We start from the raw sequence: 23640 nt of genomic DNA on the forward strand, positions 1-23640 counted from the left end.
CCGCGTCTGGTTTAATAACCTTAGTATAGCCGCTTCCCAATCAGTCGCCCAAGTTGAGAATTCTTTTAGACTGGGGTGGTGGGCCTGGGGCTCGGACAACATCCGTTCCTCGCACCCCTCGGGTAAAGGATTCCAGTTTCTAAGACATAATACAGTCAGTAACGTGGGCCTGGCCTGTATCGAAGTGCCTGGACGCGGGGCTAAAGCCTGGGGTGCTTATTGCGGAGATAATAGGAACCACGGTTGGCGTGCCCCAGAACAACCTCGAGCTCCAATTGGTGGCCGGGCAACGACTGGAGCAAGGCTAACAACCACCCCGGCTGTCGGAGAGTCGCCACGCTAGCTCTAAGACCAATCAGCGAGTGCTTTGCATAAGATCCAGCCATGTGGGCGACTGGTGGGATATCACACACATTACAAAGCCCGTACACCGTACGGCCCAAGTCAGCCCGAGAATACCACTACCCCGGTGAGAAGCTGAGGCATCTTTCTCTCTCGGCCCTGGTTCCCCGTGCGGAGAAATTCGTACTAACCAGGGAGTCCGCTATGTGACTCGCACATCGGCATCCGTCTTTCACTTGCATGCGGGTCCACGGCAGGCCTCTGGACGTCATCTCGACAAGCTCGGTCGGCAGCAGTCCGGTGTCCATTGACCATAGAAGCGGATTGATCATCAGCCCATGTACAGCTTACAGAAACCCCGCGACTGATTGTTTTTTCGGGCTAGTCGTCGGCCTATTTCTTTTTCTATGAGCCTGCTCCCGGACGTGAGAATGGTTGTTTCTCTTTCCCTCCATTCTCCTTTGCCCTATCTTACTTCCCGGTGCCTTTCCTGCAAAGCCAAACTTCTTGTGGTACAGGCAATTCGGTACAATGCAGGGCCAAGCACTTCGTTATGCCCAGATCTTCTTAGTCGCTTGCCCCTCCTTTATCCTTTTCGGTTACAATCAGTCCGGTGTCGGAGGACTCGATGACTTTCCCTCCTGGGTGAGAGTATTTCCAGAAATTGACACAGTCAACACTACTGGAGCTCAGGAGTCTCACAATGCCACCGTTCAAGGAGCTGTGGTTGCGTCATACACTATCGGAGCCCTCTTCGGGTCTCTGATTTGTACAATGATCGGTGACATGCTTGGACGTCGCCGATCGATCTTTTCTGGAGCACTCATTGCATTGATTGGCCAAATCCTGGAATGCACCGCCTACTCTCTAGCTCAATTCGTTGTTGGGAGAGTGATTCTGGGTTTCGGTGTTGGCATGCTCAGTGCGACTGTACCTGTCTGGCAATCCGAGTGCGCGCCTGCTGCTCAGCGAGGACGGAACGTGGTGTTGACAGGCATGTTCATCGCCTTTGGTTTCGCTTTGACACAATGGGTGAACTTCGGTTTCTACCACATGGAGAACTCGCCTGCCTCGTGGAGGGCATCACTTGCCATCCCGGCCTTGTTTTCATTCATAATCATGGGCAGCATTTTCTTCCTCCCAGAGTCGCCGCGTTGGCTCGTCATGAAGAACAAATCAGACGTGGCACAATTTACTTTGGCATCTCTGAGGGGCAAAGAGGTAGACTCGCTGGAGGTTGTGGCGGAGCTAAGAGCCTACGAGCTTTCTCTGGAGGAATCCTCGAACAACTCACTTAGGCTCCGAGACATCTTCAGTATGGGAGAGGAGAAGCTCCTATACAGGTTCATCCTATGTGTCACCCTCCAATTCTTCCAGCAGATGACTGGTGGAACTCTGATCTCGGTCTACATTCCTCTTATCTTTCAAACAGATCTTGGACTCGGTGCCAGTCTGTCGAAAATCTTGGCAGCATGCGCATTGACTTGGAAGTTCCTGTGCTGCTTTGTGGGATTTGCCATCATTGACCGCATGGGACGACGCACAGCATTTATGGTCAGTGGCGGTGGTATGGGCATGTGCATGTTGGCATTGGCGGTCTCCAATTCCTTCTCCAATAACCATACCGCATCTATTATTTCCGCCCTTTTCATTTTCATTTACAACTTCTTCCTTCCGATCGGCTTCTTGGGAGCCAACTTCCTTTACCCAGCCGAGGTGGCGCCTGCCCGTCTTCGTGTCGCTATGCAAGCGATCTCGATTGCCAACCAATGGCTATGGTACGACAGCCTCTATGATTTCCTCTTAGCTGACTTACGCTAATTATTTTCTCTTTTAGGATGTTTGTCGTCGCTATGATCACTCCCGTCGCTATCGACAACATCGGCTATCGCTACTACATTGTTTACGCCATCATCGGTGGCATCATCCCTCCCGTCATCTATCTATTCTACCCAGAAACAAAGGGCCGGTCCCTAGAAGAAGTTGACGAGATCTTCCGTGACGCTCCCACCATCTTCGCTGCGGTGTCGATGTCGAAGCACAAGCCCATGGGAGATAGGGCCATGGAGCGTGTCATGGAAGAGAAGGCAACTGTGGAGGAAATAGAGTAAAGACATAGAAGGATAAATTTGGATGAACTTGTCAGCGTTATGTGTCTTAGATGGACATAGATCTACTCTTGTAATGCCACACGTCTGTGATGATCTGTACATGATTCAGTGCCTACCTAACTACTTGCCCTTACCATATATACATGACAGTTAAGAGCTCTTCAGACCTCTGAAGAATACAAATCGACGGACCAGCAAAATGAACTATGCTACTAGCTCACAGACAACAACCTAGTCTTGTGACATAGTCACATGCTAAGCCGCTTTAGCCGTACGTTGAACCGAAATTACCCAACTGTGCAATACGAACTACTCTTTGGGGAAGGACAAATTGAATGAGACAGGCGCCTTTCTCGACTCTCATCCTCTCTGACTAATAGCAACTTAAAGCATCCAATACTAACACAAGACGTCAACAGAGCCACTCCCATTAAAGGATTGATATTTGGTTGCCTTGGTGAGCCAATCTTCTGCAATACTCTGCAAGTGAACATCTTCGATGCGGATGTCGTCACGTCCGCTGATGCACTACAGCTCAGCGACGTCATAGATACTCTGTGACCATATCGTTAGGTGCCAATCGGGCTTACATATCGCACCACCAGAGTGCTATCTACATCAACTCGACAAGCAGAGAGGTCGGAGTATTGAGCACACTGTTGATATGGTATATGTCATATCCGCGAAGACGGCATTGCCGTTGTCCTGAATATCTAAGCTTGACGAGAGAAGCATCATGTCTGCCTTCAACAACGCATTGGTTTGAGTAAGGCTAGTGGGATTAGATGGAAGGGCTGTTGTAAAGGCCCATCTGGAGAGATCAAGTAAGGCTGGAATTATTGAGAATAGCATGTTACCCACAAACATTCAACAGACCAGAGAACGGCTCAAGTGCAAGGCTTTTCAAAGGATGTGAATGCAAGACTGTCATGGTTTGAGCAACCTATCGAAGTTCTTCGGTCTCCTCTACACCGAGTCTGTTGGCACACGCAATTGGGCTTCTATATTGTTTGTGCATTAGCTTCATATACTTCACTCTGCCCTACCGGGTCCTGACCCTCCACAAGCCTGGATTCTCACGAACGCTATGCAGATCGTGCGGGGTCCGCAACTTCGTGAATGCTCGATTGGTGGAATTACGTTCAACCTATCTGCAGGGTCTCTACTTACCGTGCATGAAAGCGGAGAAGTGATAGCTACGCATGGAAATTTCGGGTTATTGCTCGAGTAGTGTAACTCCGCTGTTGGATCCTGATACTTAATGTATGGAGCACATCGGGGCCCGCTTCATTCCCGATTAGAATACTATATTCATCGGTCAGCTCGGACTCCAAGATTGATTCTATTTCTTTAGCCAGGATGAGACTGCCATTGCTACTGAAATTTGTTGTCGCTTTGACATCCTTATGCCAGGCGCTGTCAGTATCAAACACTTCAATCGGGGCCGTGACATGGGACGAATATAGCTTGCTAATCAATGGGGAGAGGGCTTTCATCAAGTATGTGAAGTTCGAGCCGTATCCGCCTCACGAGTGACTAATATCTTCATTCAAGTGCTGCCGAGTTTCATTATCAGCGACTGCCCGTCCCTGAGATGTGGCTGGTGAGTCAGCCTTATATTTTTCGTACAGGGAGTTTTAGAGACTGAGGCTTGGTCAATATAGGATGTGCTGCAAAAGCTGAAGGCAAATGGCTTCAATACAATCAGGTGGGTAAGTTGCATTCTACAAATCGGACAACCATTTAAACCCCAACTTCAGTGTGTACTTCTTTTGGAGTTATCATTCGGCTTCCAAGGACGCATATGACTTTGAAACGGGAGCACATAACATACAGCGTCTCTTCGACATGGCCAAGCAGGCGGGCCTATGGGTAATTGCACGGCCGGGTCCTTATGTCAATGTAAGCGGCCATACTCGCTCATATCCCTGAGTTCGTGGAACAGAACGACTAAATAACCCCAAAATAGGCACAGACAAATGCTGGTGGTTTAGCTCTATGGGGCTCTGATGGCTCCATGGGCAAATTGCGGACATCAGATGAGGCTTATCATCAAGCGTGGCTTCCATATATGCGGAAAGTCGGACAGATCATTGCAGCGAACCAGATCACAAGAGGTGGTGTATGTAAACAGCTTCCCTCCGGTGGTTAGAGTGAGATTTGCTAACCTGAAGCGTGTAGCCCGTCATACTCTGCCAGGTAGAAAACGAACTCCAAGAGACCACTCATGAGCCGAACAATACTCTGGTTACGTATATGGAGCAGCTTGAGGCAGTCATTAGAGATGCTGGGATAACCGTTCCTACGACTCATAACGAAAAGGGCATGAGATATGTATCCTGGTCAAGGGATTACGGAAACGTTGGCGGCGCTGTCGACATTTATGGCTTGGACTCCTACCCTGCAGGATTTCTTGTCGGGAACAGATGTGATGGAGCCACTGGATTCAATGTTGTTCGGACCTACTATCAGTGGTTCATGAACTATTCATGGACTGGTCCCATTTATCTCGCTGAGTTTGAGGGCGGGCGTACTTTGACCTGGGGTGCTCCACAGAATTATGATGATGTGAGTGGCTACTCAGTCGATCAGCAAGAATATGCTATAGCTATACATTGTCCATCGCCAAGGCTAATGATTATATAGTGTCGAAGCGAGCACAGCACCACCTTTGTGGACATCTACTATAAGAACAACATCGGTCAGCGCGTGACGCTACAAAGCATATATGAAGGCTATGGGGGACTAATTGGGGCCATTGTGAGTAGATCTGCCTGTCGCGAACAACATTGCAGACTAATTGACCACCCTACAGCTGCTTGCCCAGTGGCATATACTAGCAATGACTATATGTAATACTTCATTGTTTTGAATCTCTGAATATGTGACTCACCAGATGAACAGGACCCCCCTCCGAGAAACTCGCGAGCAGTGGGCCAAGCTTTGGCAAACGAAACTCATACAACTCTTCTCAGGATCTGCACCTGATTTACTCAAGACGTACATGTATGGGAACGGATCGGGTTACAGTGTCAGACATCCATCCGGGTCATGATCTGCAGACCTGCTAACAAGCTAGTAGCTTTCGACACCCGACGCTTATAGTTGGGTCCTGAAGAACCAAGATACCCAGGCAACCTTCACTGTGCTGCAGCAGAACGAAACCCCATCAACCACTACCATTGCGTTTTCGGCCTACTTGAACACCAGCCTTGGCAACATGACTGTTCCAGATATCCAGCTTCAAGGGCGACAGAGCAAGATTCTAGTTACAGACTACAAGTTTGGTAATCAAACACTTCTGTATTCATCAACAGATGTACTTACAAATGCCGTCTTGCCCGGACACGACGTTCTGGCTCTGTATCTATGGGAAAGTCAAACCGGCGAGTTCGCTCTCAAGACGCCAAGGAATTTGACGCTCCAGGTATACGGCGCGTCTATCGTGTCGTCCACACTTCATCCTGGCTACCAGAAAATTAAGTACACACAGGCTACTGGCTCTACTGTCCTTCGTTTTACAAATGGGGTCATTGTCCTATTACTCGATCAACCAACAGCATGGCATTTTTGGGCTCCGTCAACATCAAACTACCCTTCTCCTAGGCCAGACCAGAAGCTTATCATTCTTGGTCCGTACCTCGTCCGGTCTGCATCAGTCGAAAATGAAGTGCTTCAGGTCTCTGGAGACAATAACGGAACTACAACCTTGGAGAGCTTCATCGGCGACGTGCCCATCAAAGCAATCGAGTGGAACGGCCAGCGACTCACAGCAACCAAGACGCCCTATGGCTCCTATACAGCCCAAATCCCCGGTACAGAAAACCGATCAGTAATCCTTCCATCCTTAAACCACTGGCGCTCAGCAGACTCCCTTCCGGAAGCCCAGCCAGAGTATGATGATTCCCGATGGACGGTCGCGAACAAGAATAGTACACTCAGTCCACAAGCTCCTCTTACCCTGCCAGTCCTTTTTAGCTCTGACTATGGCTACTACGCCGGTGCTAAAATATACCGTGGCTACTTTGACGGCACCAACCACACTGCAGTTAATATTACCGCCTCTGGCGGCCTCGCGTTTGGGTGGAACGCCTGGCTAAACGGACATCTTATCGGGGGCCACCCTGGTGATCCCAATCTATCAGCCACAAACATGACTCTGACGCTTCCTGGGCCCCATCTCAGGACAATGAACAATGTCATCACAGTCATAGTTGACTACCATGGCCACGATGAAACTAACATCGCCAACGGTGCTGGGAACCCTCGAGGCATCCTTGGCGCGTATCTTCTTCCAGGCGGTACACGGACAGCAACCGGTTTCAAACTGTGGAAGATCCAAGGCAATGCTGGTGGCGCGAAGAACATCGACCCAGTCCGCGGACCCATGAATGAGGGTGGCCTCTATGCCGAACGACTAGGCTGGTTCCTCCCTGGCTTTCCGGCATCTGATAACAAGGAGTTCAACAGCACCTCCAGTCCACTGGACGGCATCTCGAAATCGGGTGTCCGTTTCTATGTCACCTCTTTCGACCTTGATATCGACAGGGATCTAGATGCACCCATAGGGGTTTCTCTCTCAGCGCCAAACGGCACTATAGCACGTGTAATGCTTTGGGTCAATGGGGTAAGTCTTAGGTCCATTGTACAACATGTAATATACGGCATATATACTGAAGTTCATCTGCCATGTTAAAGTATCAATACGGCAAATACGTCCCTCACATTGGTCCGCAGACGAAGTTTCCTATTCCCCCGGGCATCATCAATAACCGGGGCCGGAATACACTAGCTTTGAGCTTGTGGGCGCAAACCCATGATGGTGCGAAGCTAGATACTGTCGAGCTGTTTACGTATGGACTGTATCAGACGGACTTTCAGTTTGATCGTGATTGGAGTTATTTGCAACCGGGGTGGGAGGATAGGAGCGTGTACGCGTAAGTCGTCTTGAGACATAGTTGGGAATAAGATTTGGATGATATTATCTCCTTATAGATACAGTCTCGTACCCATACCTTACTCTCTGCCGCTTAGTGAATCATAGACAGTACTGTCGGAATAACGGCTGCCAAGTAAGAACATATGAGCGTCCCCAAGATAACGTCAAACCTTATCGCATTCCTTCGCTGACTCGAGATTACCCGCCATTCGAACAAGAGCAGTCAACGCGCCCCGCAATTCCAGGAGCCCCCAGCTCGGCAGTGGTAAACGCTCCGGATCAGGAGTTGTCAGAGTGATCCAGTCCCCGGATTTCAGATCCTTGAACTGCTCCGATTGGAATCCAACCAGTTCAGCTACAGCTTTCCTTTCCGCGACAGGTGGCAACAAGTCAGTGCTGACCAACTCTTCCCAGGAATGATTCTGCTGAGGTAGCCAAACAAACTGAACCTTGAGTTCATGTTTATTCACGATATTATTCGGATTAGGTCGAAGCGCGAAGTATCCCCATTCCCAATATTTCCTCAGCACAGGACTCAATGTGATGTAGTTTCTCATAGTGTCCGCCACCTCGGGACTCTCAGGATCGGCAAAAATTGGCCGCTTCCATGCCTTGACCCTCCGATGCTCCCAAAAGATCTCAAGATATTTCCAGAAGGAGCCGGACCGACCAGTGGCAGGAGAACGGAGTAGGTGGTCTGGACAGATCTCACAAAGCATGGAGGGTGAATAAGACGAAATAGCACACTTGCTAGCGTCCCTTCTTCTGGCCTGGTCCAGAATAGTGGAGATGCAGACACCATCATCGTCGTCGTTTGATTCTGAGGTAGTGTTTTTCTCATCGTCCAAACCATCATGTATGCTTGACATAGATAGCTCTTCGGTGTTAAGCCACCCCTTCAACATGGCTCGGACAACAGCATTCAAACTCTGGAACGCTTCATCACCGTTTTTGTCGAGTGTGTCGAGTAAAACCTTGTGAAATTTATCGTCGCAGCCCACTAGAGCAGCCCAGGTATGACGCGGCACCACGCCAACGCCTCTCGCATTGACTAGGTGCTTTAGAAAGGTGTAACGCGGTTTGCTGATAAATCTGAAGTATTGTATATCATCGGGCACATCAGTCATGGCGGCGCTGTTCACTGACGTTGATAAAGAAGTCGAACGGGTTACACCTTGTCTGGTCTATAACCGTATCAGTTGTAAGTCAACTATCGCGGTCTGTAGGGTGATCCGGTGCACTCACCTGGAAAGGCACTGGGACCGAGCTATCACCTGAGGTTCTTCGCTGTGTATTAGAACGAGAAGACGAAAAGGAAACGGTAACAGGTAGCTTCTCCACCAAAACATACACGGGCAGTAACTGTAGATGACTGATGACAAGTCTGGTCTTAGTGGGGAAATCGTATTCACTTTCTTCGACTAATTCAGTATAGCCAGACCCTTGGTCACTATGACCTCTAGTCACAACGCTTGCCAATCCTCCTCAGTTCAAGGAAGTGAAGAAGGCCATTCATCCCGCACATCTTCATGCCGTCACATGTCTGTTGATACTTGTCCGACACTTTGGGCTGTTTAGTGAATCACATCCACTCACATGATAGGGGTTTTTGATACCGATGCTAGGCAGGAGAGGTACATATACTAATTATACTTTCATACTTTCGTGATACATTATATCTCAGGTCAATGTACGAGGTTGACTATAATGCTTGTCTAGTGACCAATTTATTATAAAATATACACACGAACTTGGATATCAGAGACATAGTGAGAACCATGACAACCTGCCTTATAATCCTTCAACCCGATCAAGTAGGTCCTAAAATTCTCCCAAGTACCGACTTCCCTGCACATTAAACTGACAATCAAAGGGTTGGTGCCAACAGTGTCGCAGCGCAAGAAGAATAACAAACTCCAAAAGCGCTATTACAGGCCACTATAGAAGCCGGTGCTGTGGCACCGAGAGTAGCACCCCAGGTATAGCCCGCAGCAGAATAGCAGGCCATCACCACAGCTGCGCACCCGGCTTGACAGATTCCGTAGGCAGCGGGACCAGCAGAGGCGTAGCTCACAAATATCAGAATGGTGGAGACAGCCAGGTATATGTTCTTCATGATAAAGTAATTGTATGGATAGTGTATAGTGACTGGAATAGGGCAGTAATTACTGCAAAGGTTAAGGTATTTGGGTTACCTTCCTGACCGAACTGCAAGCTAAGGCAGAATATCTGTCTTTTATAAAGTGTGCTCGAACGAAGTAAGAGTGATGTAACCAAACGCATCATAAATTCAGCAGTAGTCGGTCGTACCAGAGTCTATCCTGGAGGGTCATGTTAGTTCTCATGGCCTAGATCCCATCGCCGACAGTAGACCCAGATACCGGTCTATATGCTCCGGTCAGATCCGGATTCTGCGCTTATCGGAATTTATCCGTGAATTTCAGTATATGTGTGTAAGAGAGCGTGTGCTTTCGGTAAGATAGAGTGAAGGAGACCATGAAGAGCACAGTGAGCAGATATCTGAGGTAGATTCGAAATGTTGATGGGGGAGGAGAAACACGAGCTCCCAAAGTAAATCTTGAATATCGACATATCTCAGGGCATAGTACCTGGCCGCTCTATACACCGCTCACAGCGGCAGAAGCTAGTCGACCTCGTCCCAAAATCATCGGGATTAAGCGGATTTAAGAGAATACAGTCCGCAAAACAGTGCCATGGGAAACTGTACAATTTTTGACCGCCCTGGGCGAGGTGACAGAAAATAGTCGGCCCTAGTCAATAACTACTCCCCTGTGCTTTCAGAAGGCTTAATCCAGAACATCGACCATCACTGATGGATCTTCTACGCACATCATGTCACGCCATCAATGCTATCTATATTCTGATATGGCAATCTGAGTGTGCTCTAACACTGGAACTTTTGTTTATCATAAGTATGATGCTTGTAGTCATCTGCAAGTGGCCTTCTACGCCTTTCGTGTTTTTCAAGTTGCTGTTGGCGTTACACAAGCCAGGAATAATGTCCATTCGTTAGCTCTTAGTACTACATCAGGAAAATTGTGATGTTGATCTTTAGTTCATAATATAGATAACTAGTAACCAAGTACTCCAAAATGGTTCGTTCAAATGCTCCTAGATAGCAACAAAATTTAGCGATGTATGCATGATGGTGTCACTTGACATACTCGACGGCTTGATCTTTTAGCATACAACCGTTTGAAACAGAGTTGCAGCATGATGTAGATTCTGCTGAGCTCAGTAATATGCTAGATATCATAATCCATGATCATGCATCCCTCATGGTCGAGCGGCCTATCTTACATATACTATATAGAATATATCTTGAAACTATTGTATCTTATTCGTTACATTATTTGAGAGACTATGACAATTTACTTGCGTCAAGAATATAGGGATATATACATTAGAGATTATCTAGAATTCATTATAGGCATCTATATTATCAGAATTTCATCTTATTTGGTCTTATCTATCTATGAAAAAAAAGAATCAAAATGATATCATATACTCCATTAGAATCCAAATCATTCAGCTTCAAAAGGTAATTTTTATATAGCGTTATGGGATACACACAAACCTTCCGCTCGACCGTAGAAGGGTGCATATTCTTCGATAAAGCAGGTCCTATACCATGAATGTTGAGATGCTTCGTCATAACCCGTTTCGGATCTTGCAGGAAACTCAATTGTTATTTCGGCGTAGCAATAACCGCCACCGAGACATGCTTTTGATCAGACCCACTGCCAATCAAGCACTTTATCTCTTGTACAATTGACTGTGATGATGGTTGAGAGGAACTAAAAGTCTGCGCTAACTGCTCCACCGCTGCAGACAGCTGCGACCACGACTTCATTGAACCGGGAGATATTTCCTCTACCAATGCTCCCCCGACAACTGCCTGCAGATTAGTGCTTAATATCTAGGGCCAGGGACACTTCATAGTGAGTGTTCTATAACACGCTTTTTGGGAACATAAGGTGATAAATCAAGTATCGGAATGCTCACCAAAATTTACCCCCAGTGACAAGGCAGTACAACTTGCCTCTGGAGTAGTCGTTGCTCAGTCTGTGATAGAGCCTGTCCCATGGGGGAGTTTCAAATGACCTCTAAGCGTGTCAGAAGGACATGACTTCATTTATACTTTGCATCGCGCATATGCTTTCCTCGATTTTCTACGTTGCCGCTGACGGTGGCTGTCAAAGCTAATCGCATCAGTGAAACTAGCAATGACGTCCAAGTCCTTTAGGCGGGGCCGATATATACAATCTATGTGATTTTTCCTACAGATCTCTGCACAAGAACCGCTGTCTGTGCGAAACCCTAAACTGGAAGGTATCATGGGTACTGGGAACGGGTATCCCCTTAGGAATAATCTTCACATATATGATCGCCACTTTTGTATCACTCGGTTGGTTACTAAGTTATGCTAAAAGCCACAATGCATGCTCCATGTGTCTATGGGCATATTCACATCTGTTCGGATTGCTGCAGGCTGGCAGCGCCCGTCGCTTGCAGAAAATTTCTGTTGAAGGAAGATCTGCGGAACCAATAACAATGATTCCTCTAGCCCTTTCTTCTGTACTTGATTCTCAGCTGTGAAGGCACCAAGCTTCTAATAACCCAAAACTCTGTATAAGATATGCTATACTATCATTACTTGAAAAGACATCTATAAATCTGAAGAACAGCTTCTAGTCATCCTAGATAATTCTCTTTCTGATGTAGTACATGATCTTTACGCTTCGACTATAAGAACTTTGGTAACCCATGACCTTCTACAAACATTCAAGTAGTAGTTAGTACTTAGATTGCTCAGATCCAGAAGGAACAAAACATAACTCAAACATACTTCAAGCTTTTAATCTTGTTGCCTATTCCACCAGTAGCATTTCTATTCAAAGTACTATGCTTCACAGCACAGAAACTGGGCTTCCAAATACATGCCATGTCAGATAGTTGCGGGAATAACATTGTTTTAACCAGCCAGGGTAACGCCAGTTACGACTCTGGCTTCACTTGTAAGTGCCATGGTTAATGCATATCGTGGGAGCATTCGGGAATTTCAACGGGGTTTTGAGGAACTCAGCCTCTATTAGCTGAACGATACTACTCATCTAATTCAAGCGAGAAATGCTTGCTAAGTTTGAAGACTAGATTGGAAGGGGAGAAGTCAATGTTGGTTACGAAATGACCATAATCGACATCTGGAGTCGGAGAGACGGTGATTCTTGACAACAAACAACCCAAAATCTTCTATTATGACCATATATTTGGATTATATTCGGATTGATTGATGTTTTAGATAGGATGAGAGGTATGTTTATTCCCTCATTCCCCTGGGAGAAGCGCCCAATACTTTATGCATTGTGACGCTAATGGCAGAGTTTGCCTACTACAGGAAGGTAATAGAACTAGTGTCAACAGTCTGTCTCATAGATAAAGGAATAGGAACAGAGGAGATGAATGTAAACAAAGAAACACTGACGCTGTGTCCTAGTACTGCCACGAAAACTCAAGTATTATTCCTTGTAGGCCGATGTGATTGTGGAATGAACCAACTTGCCCATTTCAATCAAATTATATGCACAGGGTAGATTGCTTCTGGAATCAATGTTTGAGGGATCCTTTTCTGCACCGACAGCGATAGTCATAGAGTCTTTGGCGGACATGTGCAACAATCCAATCGATGGAAATGGAAATGAGATCATACTTTAAAGCCATCTAGCCAAGTAGTCCCTATACTGTCGGTAATGTGATAAATATAGACAGGCTTTATTTTTTAAGATTTCTCGCTTTCTTGGTTCCTGATAGGAAAGTAGATATAGCCTTTTGATCCGCCCAAGGGACTTTGGTGTTCTTCCCCGGAATAGTAAGTTAACCTCTCCAGCAGACGGTCAATGTCCACCCAAGAAGCTGTTCAAACCCGGCTTTTGCAGCTTTGTACTCGGCTCTAGACATCACCTTTTAAAGTAGTACAGGTTGAGGAGGCATGTGGCTCATATCGACTCAACTACTATATTTCCATTCTACTCTAAAGATCTCAGAGATACCACCTCCGGTGTATTCGCCCAACGATAATACCCACCACTAACAAAGACGGGTGAGGCAGATACTACACACGGCGGTTCCAGGCTTTGCTCCACTCCTATCCAACTCCAAATAGCCGCCTTGCGTCGCCAACCAACAAAAGCACCCCTGTCCGGTGAGTTGGCTTGACCGGTCTGATATTGATCCGACTCGCAGCCTTGTGCTACCCCGCACCTGAGTATCAGTTCATATCTGGATCTCTCGACTCCCAGGCGGTTGCCATCTGTGTTGCGTCAAAGTTTTCAGAACGCCTCAATATCAATAAAATGAGGTTAACATGTGCGTATCTCGTACTGCTGGCGGCTGGGGGTTATAGTGCCGACCTGACAGGTAAGTGCTCCCGATAGCTGCCTTCATTTCGTTACTAAGATGGGGACATACTGCAGAAGCGCTCCCAACAGCCACTCCCGACCAAGACGGACAGGATCGTTTCTTAACTCCTCAGAACAACTATAATGGCTGGGTAAATCCTGAAGATCTCAGGCCTATGCCACAATGCATAGCGCAGCAAGATCAGTCCACCTGGCTGGAAACTATGACTAAGTGTACCGCCAAACAATGCACATCTCATTTTGGAATTATCTGCACTCATCACCAATGGTTGACTCAACTCAGCTGCCTCAGCGTTGCATTTTCCTCAGATGTCATCGCGAGGTATCTCCCATACTGCGGTAGATCGATACTCGCCAAAGCGCAATTGTACTCATGGATTCGTGGCATCACGGGTAGAGAATGGCTTGTCGAGGTTGGCGATGCGAATGAGCTACAAAATCTTTCACCAACCTCACTAGCCGAGGGATACACAGCTGTGGACGTTATCAACACGGCGCCAAAATGTCTCACCGGCTCGGTATGTTCTCTCTCAAAGGAGCCTTTTCAACACGTTATAGCCTCCTGTGGGTTTACCAGCAGAAGCCAACACACCGGAAATGCTGCCCGTCCTTGGGAATATAACGAACCCGCTCATTCCATGATCGCTCTTGATTCAGAAACAGTTGGATATGACCTCGTCGGGCATTATGTAAATGACAACCACTATTTTGACAAAGCTTGTTTCTGCAGCGCCTTCGCAGTAGATTTCGAAAAGGAGCCCTGTTCAGGTTCAGGACGACTAGACTTCACAAAAGAGCGCCTCTGGCTCAATGCAACCTGTGGATCGACGTCCTTACCCGATAACTGGGCGGATACACTCATAACCACACAATTCGCATTCATTGCTATCGAGGATTGGCGCTGGCCCAAGTGTGTCGCAGATATGCCAAAGCAAGTTACTGGACTCACAGATCAGTGTGCAACTGATGCTTGTGAACTTGACTCAAGCGGATATTGCCAAGTCACGCGTGCAGTCGACAGGGAATGCTTTTGCCACAAGATCAGCTACAATTCCTGCGAGGGTTCATGTCAGATATTCGAAACCCGGATAGACTATATTAAGTGGCTTCACGACCTTTGTGGTAATGTCCAAGATTGGCACGGTTTGCCAGATAACTGGCGTCAGTTATCTGCACCCACTCTTTTCGACATGATTCCATGGCAATGGGCTCTCAAGCCCTCCAATGCTCCAGACATTCCTATCACCCCGCATGGAGACGCTAAAGCAACCGTAGCATGTCCCTCGAATCAGTGGAAACTTGGAAGCTTTGCTATTGTTAACATAGCTACTTTCTGCGCATTGCTTCTCTGTCAAAAGAAACACATGCTTCGAAGCAGAAACATCCATTCAAAATACTCACAGCCGTTGGATTGGGCTTTCAAGGGCATTATCCTCGCCACTGTCCAGATCTTTGCCAGCTGGCTGAATTTTGTGCTGGTCCAACATACTCCTGGCTACGAAGAGGTTCCCATATTTCAACTGATTCTTCTCTGGTGTTCAATGCCTCGTCTTTCTTGGCTGGCCATGTTGTTACTTGGTCTACAACATTTTGGGCCAAAGAGCCTCTCTGTGGCTGCGTCTTTGCTATTTGCGGAAATACTCCTTCAGATTCTATCTGCTTATCACTTACTCAAAACAATCAATTATGGCCGACAACACAATTTCTATTTCAATATCACGGAAATATGGGTGCCAGCACGGATCATGTACGCCGGAGCACTCATGTGGTTGGTCATCGTTCTCATAGCATACTACACTCTATGGATCCAGGCTAGACGCAGGATGCAAAAGTCCCGTGGATCCGGTTTCACGCCATTTAACATCACCGAAGAAGGAATGCCGCCAATAATAGAATATTTCAACATCCCAACGGAAAAGAGGTCCCATCTAGCGACTGGAAGGCCATGGTCCCCGGAAGAAGCACCATTGATGAGGGATCAAACCAATCGCACAATCTATGACCCTCTCCTCGTTAAAGCTCACCACACCCCGCTTCCCCAGAGGCTAGGTTTCGCGAAATTGTACGCGGCTACAACCATTTTGTTGCTTCTTCTTTGGGTTGCACAATTACTCTTTTGGGGTGGATTTATCGGTCTGAGTTCAGATGAGTACGTATTTCCCGCATACGCAATACTTTCAACTCGGTCAATATCGACTAACAAGCTGGACTTAGGTTCTGTCCCCCAAGGCTTGGGGCTCTCACGGCTGTGTGGACTAGTTCCTCGCTGCTAGGGACCATTCTGGCTTTTCATTAGCTCTTCCCATTCTTATGACATTCATGCGGCTCTTTCTCCTTCGCACCAAGTAGACTGTATATGAGAAACAAGATTTGTGCTGCTTTCTAGATTGTTATCCAAGTCTGCTTGACGAGGTGGCCCTCCAGGTCGAGTGCGGTGGCTTGCCAGAATCGAGAGACCGGCTATTAGCCGCTGCTTCTGTGTTAACCAGCTACCATATGTCGAACCATTAACTGAGCCCAGAGTCATATAGAAGGATGCCCAAAATGAATCAAACGAGAAGACTCACCTCTGAGTCAGAAAGTGGAAGGAGCAACAAGCCAAACATCATGACCATTTGGCGTGGTCGGAGTTGACTACAAGGGGCGCTGTTCGGCTCACTGCAGGGACCACCATTTCTCTCTTCTACTTACTAAGTAGTGTTCGGGGACCTGGAAACATCATTGATTGGCCTACAAAGAAGCATAGAGATACGGATGCCGTGCAGCAATTGAGAGTGGGGTGTGTACGTGGAGTCCGATCCACACAACCTCCCCTCCCACTATGTAGGTAGAACGTTGGGCTTGAAATGTGATCATATCATCACTGCTGCAGACCAATTGGGAGATGACACAGTACACATGCATGAGCGATCAAGGTAAACTTCCCGCAGGTTTGTGCAAACCTCATGGTACGCCCCGTCCCGTGGCGGGGATATGGGCATGTAATGCTTGACTAGTATGCAAGAGGTTGTGCAGGTCGCAGATCCCGTTTATATCCCTCTACCTGTTCATTAGCTATAATAATTTGAGGCCACTCCCTGATACTAGCAGGTGGTGAAGTGTATTGTAGTTTCGTTTCTCGTTCAAAGATCTGATTATCTTTATCCAAAAACTCTTGGCTTATCTTTCAAAACTACGGTGGCGGCGGTTTAACATATGCTATCTGCCAGTTAGGGCCCTGCGTGTATGGATCAGATAATTACATGTGCCAACTCCAGTGTTTCTGTGGGTCTAATGGAAGATGACAATAGCTACATTGGGGAACTTCCATACTCGATTGTCTGGATACTCCTGATCACTATCTTCATTCAAAATCGTCCTTCGCTTTCGCCTCGTTCTTCTTCTTTTTCTTTTTCTTTCTATTTTCAGTTTCCGTCCTTCTGGTCACTGAAGAACCGAAGTTTTCTCAAAGGTATCCGGGACTATACAGATGCACGTGACTGAGCAGACTCATTTAGTTGACGTCTATAAGGCCAGGCAGTACTAGGCAGTAGCCGTGCAATAAATAGAAACAGAGCAAAGCTTTCTGCTTATCAATAAAAGTCAACCCCTTCTGCTATAGTCGATTCCTCCTTAGCGGTGTTCACATATATTCTCTACAGCTCTCTTAAACTTATCCCACAAGACCCGTCTTTCAATCTCAGTCGTCCACCATGCTTTTTCAATACCACCGCGGGAGCTATTGATGAGAGCGCCAGGATAGGTGAGCAGCCCATCAATGTTGCTCGGCGTACACAAGTCGGCTTTCATGATGCTACTGGGAGCAACGCGTCTTTCTTTGCTCTTTGGTGAATATCAGGAAGAATTATATATATCTGATTTCATGCCCGCAGCGCCGAAAAGAAAAATATTGACCACTACCAGCTGAAGGAAGGCTTGCGTTCTCTTAAAAACAACATGAAAGAATTCTTCTGTGCTATCACATCGTGACAGCATGTATCCCCTCGACCGTGCCCGCTTTCCGACGCACGGCCCCCAGGCTTCCCAACCCGGTGGCCGACGAAGCCGAACCTCCTCGAGATTCCACGTCCGAATCAAAATAGTCCTCCGAATTTATCAGCCCTAGTCGAAGTGCCCAGCCCCTCTTCCCTCCATGCTCCGCGATAAGCTGCTCAGCCATGTCCAAGCGTCTCTGGTATTTATGAGGCTTCCCTCTTACCTCCAAGACATTCCCGTGCATCTGCAGTTTAGTGGTGAACTGATTAGCAACAGCAAGCAAACCAGCTGAGACAATCAACAGCAAGACCAGGAGGAGTTTTCCAAATTGAGTTGCGTTGCTGGCAAGAGCGGCATCGAGGTAAGTAAGTACAGTGGCGATGGCGGCAACCCAGCTCTCGTAGGCCTCCATCTCGCGGAGCCACTGGCCCGCCGTGACGGCTTTTACATCGTCGATGGCGCCCTGAATACGCACCCATCGGTCTTGGCTCAGTAGAACGAGCAGATCGCTTCGGCCCGTTTCGGATGCGCCGATCCAGCCTAGCCGGCTCCGAAGACGGATTAAAATCACGTTGAGGGCGCGCGCGAGAATCATAATCAGGATCACAAACAGGCCCCACCAATCCTTCATTAGGATCAGGCAAACGAGGACAGCGATGGTCAGCGAAGCAGCTATCGTGTAGGTTAGGACGGAGATTATGTTGGCATTGGCCGTGATGAACAGGACATTAGCGGCCTGTCCCGCCCAGCTCATATGGTTGTCAATGTTGATGACTTCGACGGTGGTGAGATGGGCTGTCTTGCTGATCTTCTGGAGGTAGTGCACCGTGGCTGGGTTCTCAATACGGAACACATAGCCACTGGTCATCGCGGCGGCCGCCGGGTATTCGCCCTTGTTGAGATTGGAGGCATGCTGCTGGAGGTGCAAGCCCGGGCAGAGTATGAGACAGTCTAGCAGGGCGGCCGTACCAGTTATGACCGTGCGTTGGGAGACAGTCGAGAGGTCGGCAATGGCTACCACCCCAGCAAGGTCGAGAGAGAAATCAGGAAGCTTGGGATGCAACATCGGTGCGAGATCCTTCTTACTTGCGGTGGAGGGTTTGGTTTGATTTCGGTCATCCCCAGGGTAGATGGAGAAGATGCAGCGGAGGGCGAACGTATTCCTGGGGATTTCGTCAATATCATTGACTGGGGTGAAGCTCCAACACATAGGTCGGCGACCTTCAGCTGGGTGGGGTCCTTGCTGGCGGGGGCTGACGTGGCGACGGGGTTGGAAAGATAACAGGGGATGTCCAGGCAGTGCAGAGAGAAGGGGAACGAGTCAGAGAGTCTAGCAGCGAGATGCTTGCCAGCTTTGGGGATGAAAAGGGAAAGAAAAGCAAGAAATTGGGGGCAACGATTGGCTCTGTATAAGGTGCATATGCAAGTTTAGCCCTAGTGTCGGAGAGCTGAAGTCTTCCCCACCAAATGCAAACATCTTTGGCGGAGGGGTTCGTGCCGGGCACAACTGCTTAAGCGCTTCCACGATGGAGCCCGAGTACCCCGAGTACCCCGAGCCCAGCCAACGGGGGAAAAGTGCCAATTTGCTTGAGCCCTTCAAGTCGGTTAGACTACCTTGGGCCAATTTTCAGAGGCGTGGCTCTCTTTTCGCCTCAGAGCTATAGAACCCATCGCCTTTACCTGTTAAACGAAAGTCTCCATGAGTTTACAGGAATATCGGAGCAAGAGGTGGAGGGAGTGGCTCTTCGATATAACGGAGGAGCTCGACAGTGGAAATGAGTCCGACGGCTCCAAGGATACCATCTTTCCAGACCTTCCCAGGGACGGTGATCTTTCTAAGCTGATCCAAAATTCAGACTCGTGGATCAAACAAGCCGCCGATCTGATTGCCGACAACCAAATCTCCATATATGACCAGGGCCGTTCGGACAGCGCTTCCAGCCCGGTCATACTGGATTATGGTGGCCTTCCAAAGGAGCCCAGGATGCCAGACCTGGCGCCTGGTCGACTCGCGTTTCGAAAGCCCGGCGATGCTTTCTGTCGGGAGCAGCATCTATGGAGAGGTATTATAGAATCAGAAAAACACCGGGCACCCTTCGAAGAGCTGCGATGGGCGATTCGCTTGGGGGGCTGGAAGAATGGCGACCCAGAAGAAAACCTGACCCAGCTAATTGAAACCCGATCAGCGGGAATCAAAAATATCAAGGCCAAAATCCATGCGGTCACCAATGCTGACGGCCAGCTTTTGCAAAAAATGCAGGACTTCGCATCACGTATTGAAAAGACGGAAAGCAGTAAGTCCAAGCTCCCGCCCCCAAGGGTGGTTGAGCAGTCTCTCAGTGAGAAAAGGATTAAGGCGGACAAGGCTGCTCATGAGTACCAGATCGGTATTTCAACCTTAGTTGACTTGGAGGAGGGTGAGAATTTCGTTGTCAGTCATTTGGAAGGTGCAGGTGACGGGATAGAAGACACGTCCGGTCAAGCGAAGGAAGCGACAAGTGATGAGGAGGATGCGAATGATGAGGCTGAAGGCCATGTTAATTTGCGAGATGGTATGATCGATGGACCCACGGAGGCAGAAGTGGAGGTCCAGCATGATCGGGCAGCAGAACGCATGGATCCCAATACAACAGATATCATAAATCCACAAGAGCAGGGAGGGGATCACACAAGCAGGACGAGTTCAAGTGAGGAGGGGGAAATCGAAGATGAGAAGGAGGACGACGAAGACGACGAAACGAAGGAAAAGCAGAAGGAGATGGAGGACGATGAGACACAGCAGGATCATGACCAACAAGAGAATGCAGATGACCAGGTTGTGTTCACAAAGGGGTATTGGGAAAGTATCAAGAAATCCGTGAACGAGCAGAAAATGAAGAACAAGATATTAGAGAAGCGCCGCGACGAGGCATGGCATGAGTATCAGCAAGTGCAAATGGAGAGTGCACTGACAAGAGTGAAAGGAGAAAAACTGGACCAGCATTTGAAGGCACTCCGGGGGGAGCTTGGCAAATTGAAAGAGCAACAGAGACTTTTGATGGACTTCAAAATGGAGCAGATGCAGGATCTGCAAAAGCTCGAGTATGAAACAACAGTGGCCAAGAAACAACAAGACGCCTTACAACTGGCGGTATCCCGGATTGCACAGGAGGTGCAGGCAGAAGTTGTCGACCAATTTCCGGAGCCAGAAACATCCGCCAGCAAGGTCTCTGGCACCGAAAACGGTCTGCGCCAGCAGGTTATCGATCACCTTTCGAAGACTAAACTAGCGAAGCATCTCGACAACGAACAGGAAAAAGCCCTCGCCACACTCAGGGCTGAAATCAAACAGAATCCCGAGCTAAGATTGACTGACAAGGAAATTGATGAATTGTTGAAGGTTCACTGTGCTTTATTCATGGCCCAGCCACTCAGGCGACTGAAGAACGCGAAAGAAACAATCTACAGAGATCTCAAAGATCGTGAATTCCGGCTGCTTGTCTTGTGCAGCGCACCCAACAAATATCACCCCCTCATCGCCCGTCTCCAAAAGGACATATTCCGAAAGGAGGCTTCTGACGTAGACAGCCTGGATGAGAAGAGAGATTACGCCGCGCTTTCCTACTCCTGGGGCGATGGGTCAGCGGACCACCACATCTACTTGCTTCCAGAGGGGACCGACCGAATTGAGGATTCACTTTCCCTGCCAATCCGAGAAAACCTCTTCTGTGCATTGCACCGATTGCGGAGGAAAGACCAGAATGTCACCCTGTGGGTGGATGCCTTGTGCATTGACCAGGAAAATAACGCAGAGAAAACCCGCCAGCTCGGGTGCATGGTTGACATATATGGTCAGGCCAGGATGGTCTGTATCTGGCTGGGTGAGAGTGACAATGAAAGAAGAAGTGATAAGGCGATGGATTTCATCCCGCAGTTGGTAGACATGGCGACTTTGGACGCCAACACTGACGGCAAGGACCATGCTCACCAGTGGGCGGCTCTTTCAGAGCTCACCCGAGATCCCTGGTTTGCTAGACGATGGATTGTCCAAGAGATCTCACTCGCAAGTAAGGCCGTTGTATATTGTGGTGAGAAGATGGTCCATTGGGATGTGCTGGTCGACGCTATTGCCCTTCTGGTGGCCAACGAAGAGCGCGTCAGAGCCTTGTTCGATCCTTCAAAATGGCGATATGGGCGCAATACACTAGGGGAGATTCAGTTTTCGAGCGCAAACATTCTTCTCGAGGTGATAAGTAGCCTGTATCCAACTACCGAGGACCGAAGCAAACACAAACCGTTGAAAAGTCTGGAATACCTGGTAACAACTCTGCAGACCTTCGACGCCAGCGACCCACGCGATCTGATATATGCCCTAGTGCATATTTCGCGTGACCATTCAGAAGGGAGGATCACAATGGGTCACCAGCCTACGGAGAAGCAGCAAAGCCTTGAAGAGTTGGATCAGCCTACTGAGGAACAAAAAATCCCTGGGGAGGTGCACCAGGCTACAGAGAAGCAGCAGAGCTTTGAAAAGGTGCAGCGAACCCAGCCCCAATTACACATAGACTATGGGACACCCATCCCTACCGTGTTCAAGCAATTCACTCAATATTGCGTGAAACTATCCGGCTCGCTAGACATCATCTGTCGCCCTTGGGCGAAACAGCCCAAATCTCAGGAATGGTCTCTGTTCAAGACTTCCGAGGAATTTCTATACAACAATCTACTTCCAAGCTGGGTTCCTCTTCTGGAGAACGCAGAGTTTGGTGGCCCTGGACAGTCACACAAAGGTCGAAAGAATGGACGAAGCTTTGTCGGGACGGTAGGCCAGCCGATCTACAACGCCTCCAATAACACGCAAGCAAAGAATGTCATATTCAGCGAAGAGCCAATGTCTATGAAAGTGACTGGCTTGCTTCTGGGAACGGTGGAAGAAGTTTCTCCGCGTTGTAGTGGGGGCGTGGTCTTTCGAGAGTCTCTCAGGCTCGGTGGCTGGGAAGGAATCGACCATGGTCCCAAGGTTGTCCCGGCTAAAATATGGCGGACCTTGATTGCGGATAGAACCTCAAACGGACTGTCCCCTCCCCCTTGGTATCAACGAGCTTGTCTGAGAAGTCTCGAAATAGCTGACATGTTTAGCGGTGGTGACCTGAATACTGGACAACTCTCAGATGAGGTAGTCTTCGTGCGGGACTACCTTAGAAGGGTCCGAGAAGTGACATGGAATCGTTGCTTTTTCAAGGCAGCGGGTCATGAAGATGCGCATATCTCTGACAAGCATCATGCTACAGGTGACGATAAGGCCAAGGTGGAACTGCAAGCTTCCAATTATGGCGATGGTGTGCCTGATATTATGATCGAAAATGCAGACCAAACTCAACACAAAGAAAATCTCGATACCGATTTGAGTATTATAGATGCTGAAAAGCTCGTACAGGATGGAGAAGCAACTGACCAGGCTGGAAATGAGAATCCGGTACATGTCAGCAAGGGGGTAGATTATCCGAATGTCTCCATACACAATGGGCCAAACATGGAGATGTTGACGGTCACGCCTTCGGAGAAAATAGGGCGCAACTACACGTCTGGACAAGAAGCGGAGTCGAACTCAGAAAGGACGGCAGACTGGTTTGGTATTTGCCCAAGAAATACATCCATCAAGGATAAAGTGTGTATTCTGTTCGGGTGCAGTGTTCCGGTTATTTTGCGCCCACTAGGGAAAGATACCTATGAGCTCGTTGGTGAGGCATATGTCCATGGAGTGATGAATGGGGAGGTGGTCAAAAACATGGAGGAAGAAGTGTTGAAGAGGTCGACGAAAATATTTGACATCAGATGAGTAGGACCGCGCTGA

At 48.3% G+C, this 23640-nt stretch overlaps 6 protein-coding genes across 6 annotated transcripts; 4 read left to right on the top strand and 2 right to left on the bottom strand.

The window, feature by feature from the left end:
• Positions 1-800: 800 nt before the first annotated feature.
• On the top strand, positions 801-2678 carry BDQ94DRAFT_143329 (general substrate transporter). Its single transcript, XM_026766206.1, has 2 exons — positions 801-2120; positions 2180-2678. The coding sequence occupies exons 1-2, from the start codon at positions 874-876 to the stop codon at positions 2451-2453; spliced, it is 1521 nt and encodes a 506-aa protein (XP_026626578.1). The 5' UTR covers positions 801-873; the 3' UTR covers positions 2454-2678.
• Positions 2679-3812: 1134 nt separating this feature from the next.
• Positions 3813-7394, top strand: BDQ94DRAFT_170170 (glycoside hydrolase family 35 protein; the record flags this gene model as incomplete). Its single annotated transcript, XM_026771431.1, has 9 exons — positions 3813-3952; positions 4008-4056; positions 4118-4161; positions 4214-4355; positions 4423-4575; positions 4635-5021; positions 5100-5213; positions 5536-7080; positions 7152-7394. The coding sequence occupies 9 exons, from the start codon at positions 3813-3815 to the stop codon at positions 7392-7394; spliced, it is 2817 nt and encodes a 938-aa protein (XP_026626579.1).
• A 162-nt stretch (positions 7395-7556) lies between these two features.
• On the bottom strand, positions 7557-8519 carry BDQ94DRAFT_170171 (uncharacterized protein; the record flags this gene model as incomplete). The annotated part of the gene is made up of 1 exon (XM_026771432.1): positions 7557-8519. The coding sequence occupies one exon, from the start codon at positions 8517-8519 to the stop codon at positions 7557-7559; it is 963 nt and encodes a 320-aa protein (XP_026626580.1).
• A 5247-nt stretch (positions 8520-13766) lies between these two features.
• BDQ94DRAFT_178600 (uncharacterized protein) lies at positions 13767-16180 on the top strand (the record flags this gene model as incomplete). Its single annotated transcript, XM_026773157.1, has 3 exons — positions 13767-13830; positions 13887-15981; positions 16047-16180. 3 exons carry the CDS (start codon positions 13767-13769, stop codon positions 16126-16128), a joined length of 2241 nt encoding a protein of 746 aa, XP_026626581.1. The 3' UTR covers positions 16129-16180.
• A 1610-nt stretch (positions 16181-17790) lies between these two features.
• BDQ94DRAFT_170173 (uncharacterized protein) lies at positions 17791-19017 on the bottom strand (the record flags this gene model as incomplete). The annotated part of the gene is made up of 1 exon (XM_026771433.1): positions 17791-19017. The coding sequence occupies one exon, from the start codon at positions 19015-19017 to the stop codon at positions 17791-17793; it is 1227 nt and encodes a 408-aa protein (XP_026626582.1).
• Positions 19018-19333: 316 nt separating this feature from the next.
• BDQ94DRAFT_178602 (HET domain-containing protein) lies at positions 19334-23625 on the top strand (the record flags this gene model as incomplete). The annotated part of the gene is made up of 2 exons (XM_026773158.1): positions 19334-19411; positions 19519-23625. The coding sequence occupies 2 exons, from the start codon at positions 19334-19336 to the stop codon at positions 23623-23625; spliced, it is 4185 nt and encodes a 1394-aa protein (XP_026626583.1).
• Between the last annotated feature and the right edge of the window lie 15 nt (positions 23626-23640).

The sequence above is a fragment of the Aspergillus welwitschiae genome (genome assembly GCF_003344945.1).
Source record: "Aspergillus welwitschiae strain CBS 139.54b unplaced genomic scaffold BDQ94scaffold_15, whole genome shotgun sequence".
NCBI lineage: Eukaryota > Fungi > Ascomycota > Eurotiomycetes > Eurotiales > Aspergillaceae > Aspergillus > Aspergillus welwitschiae.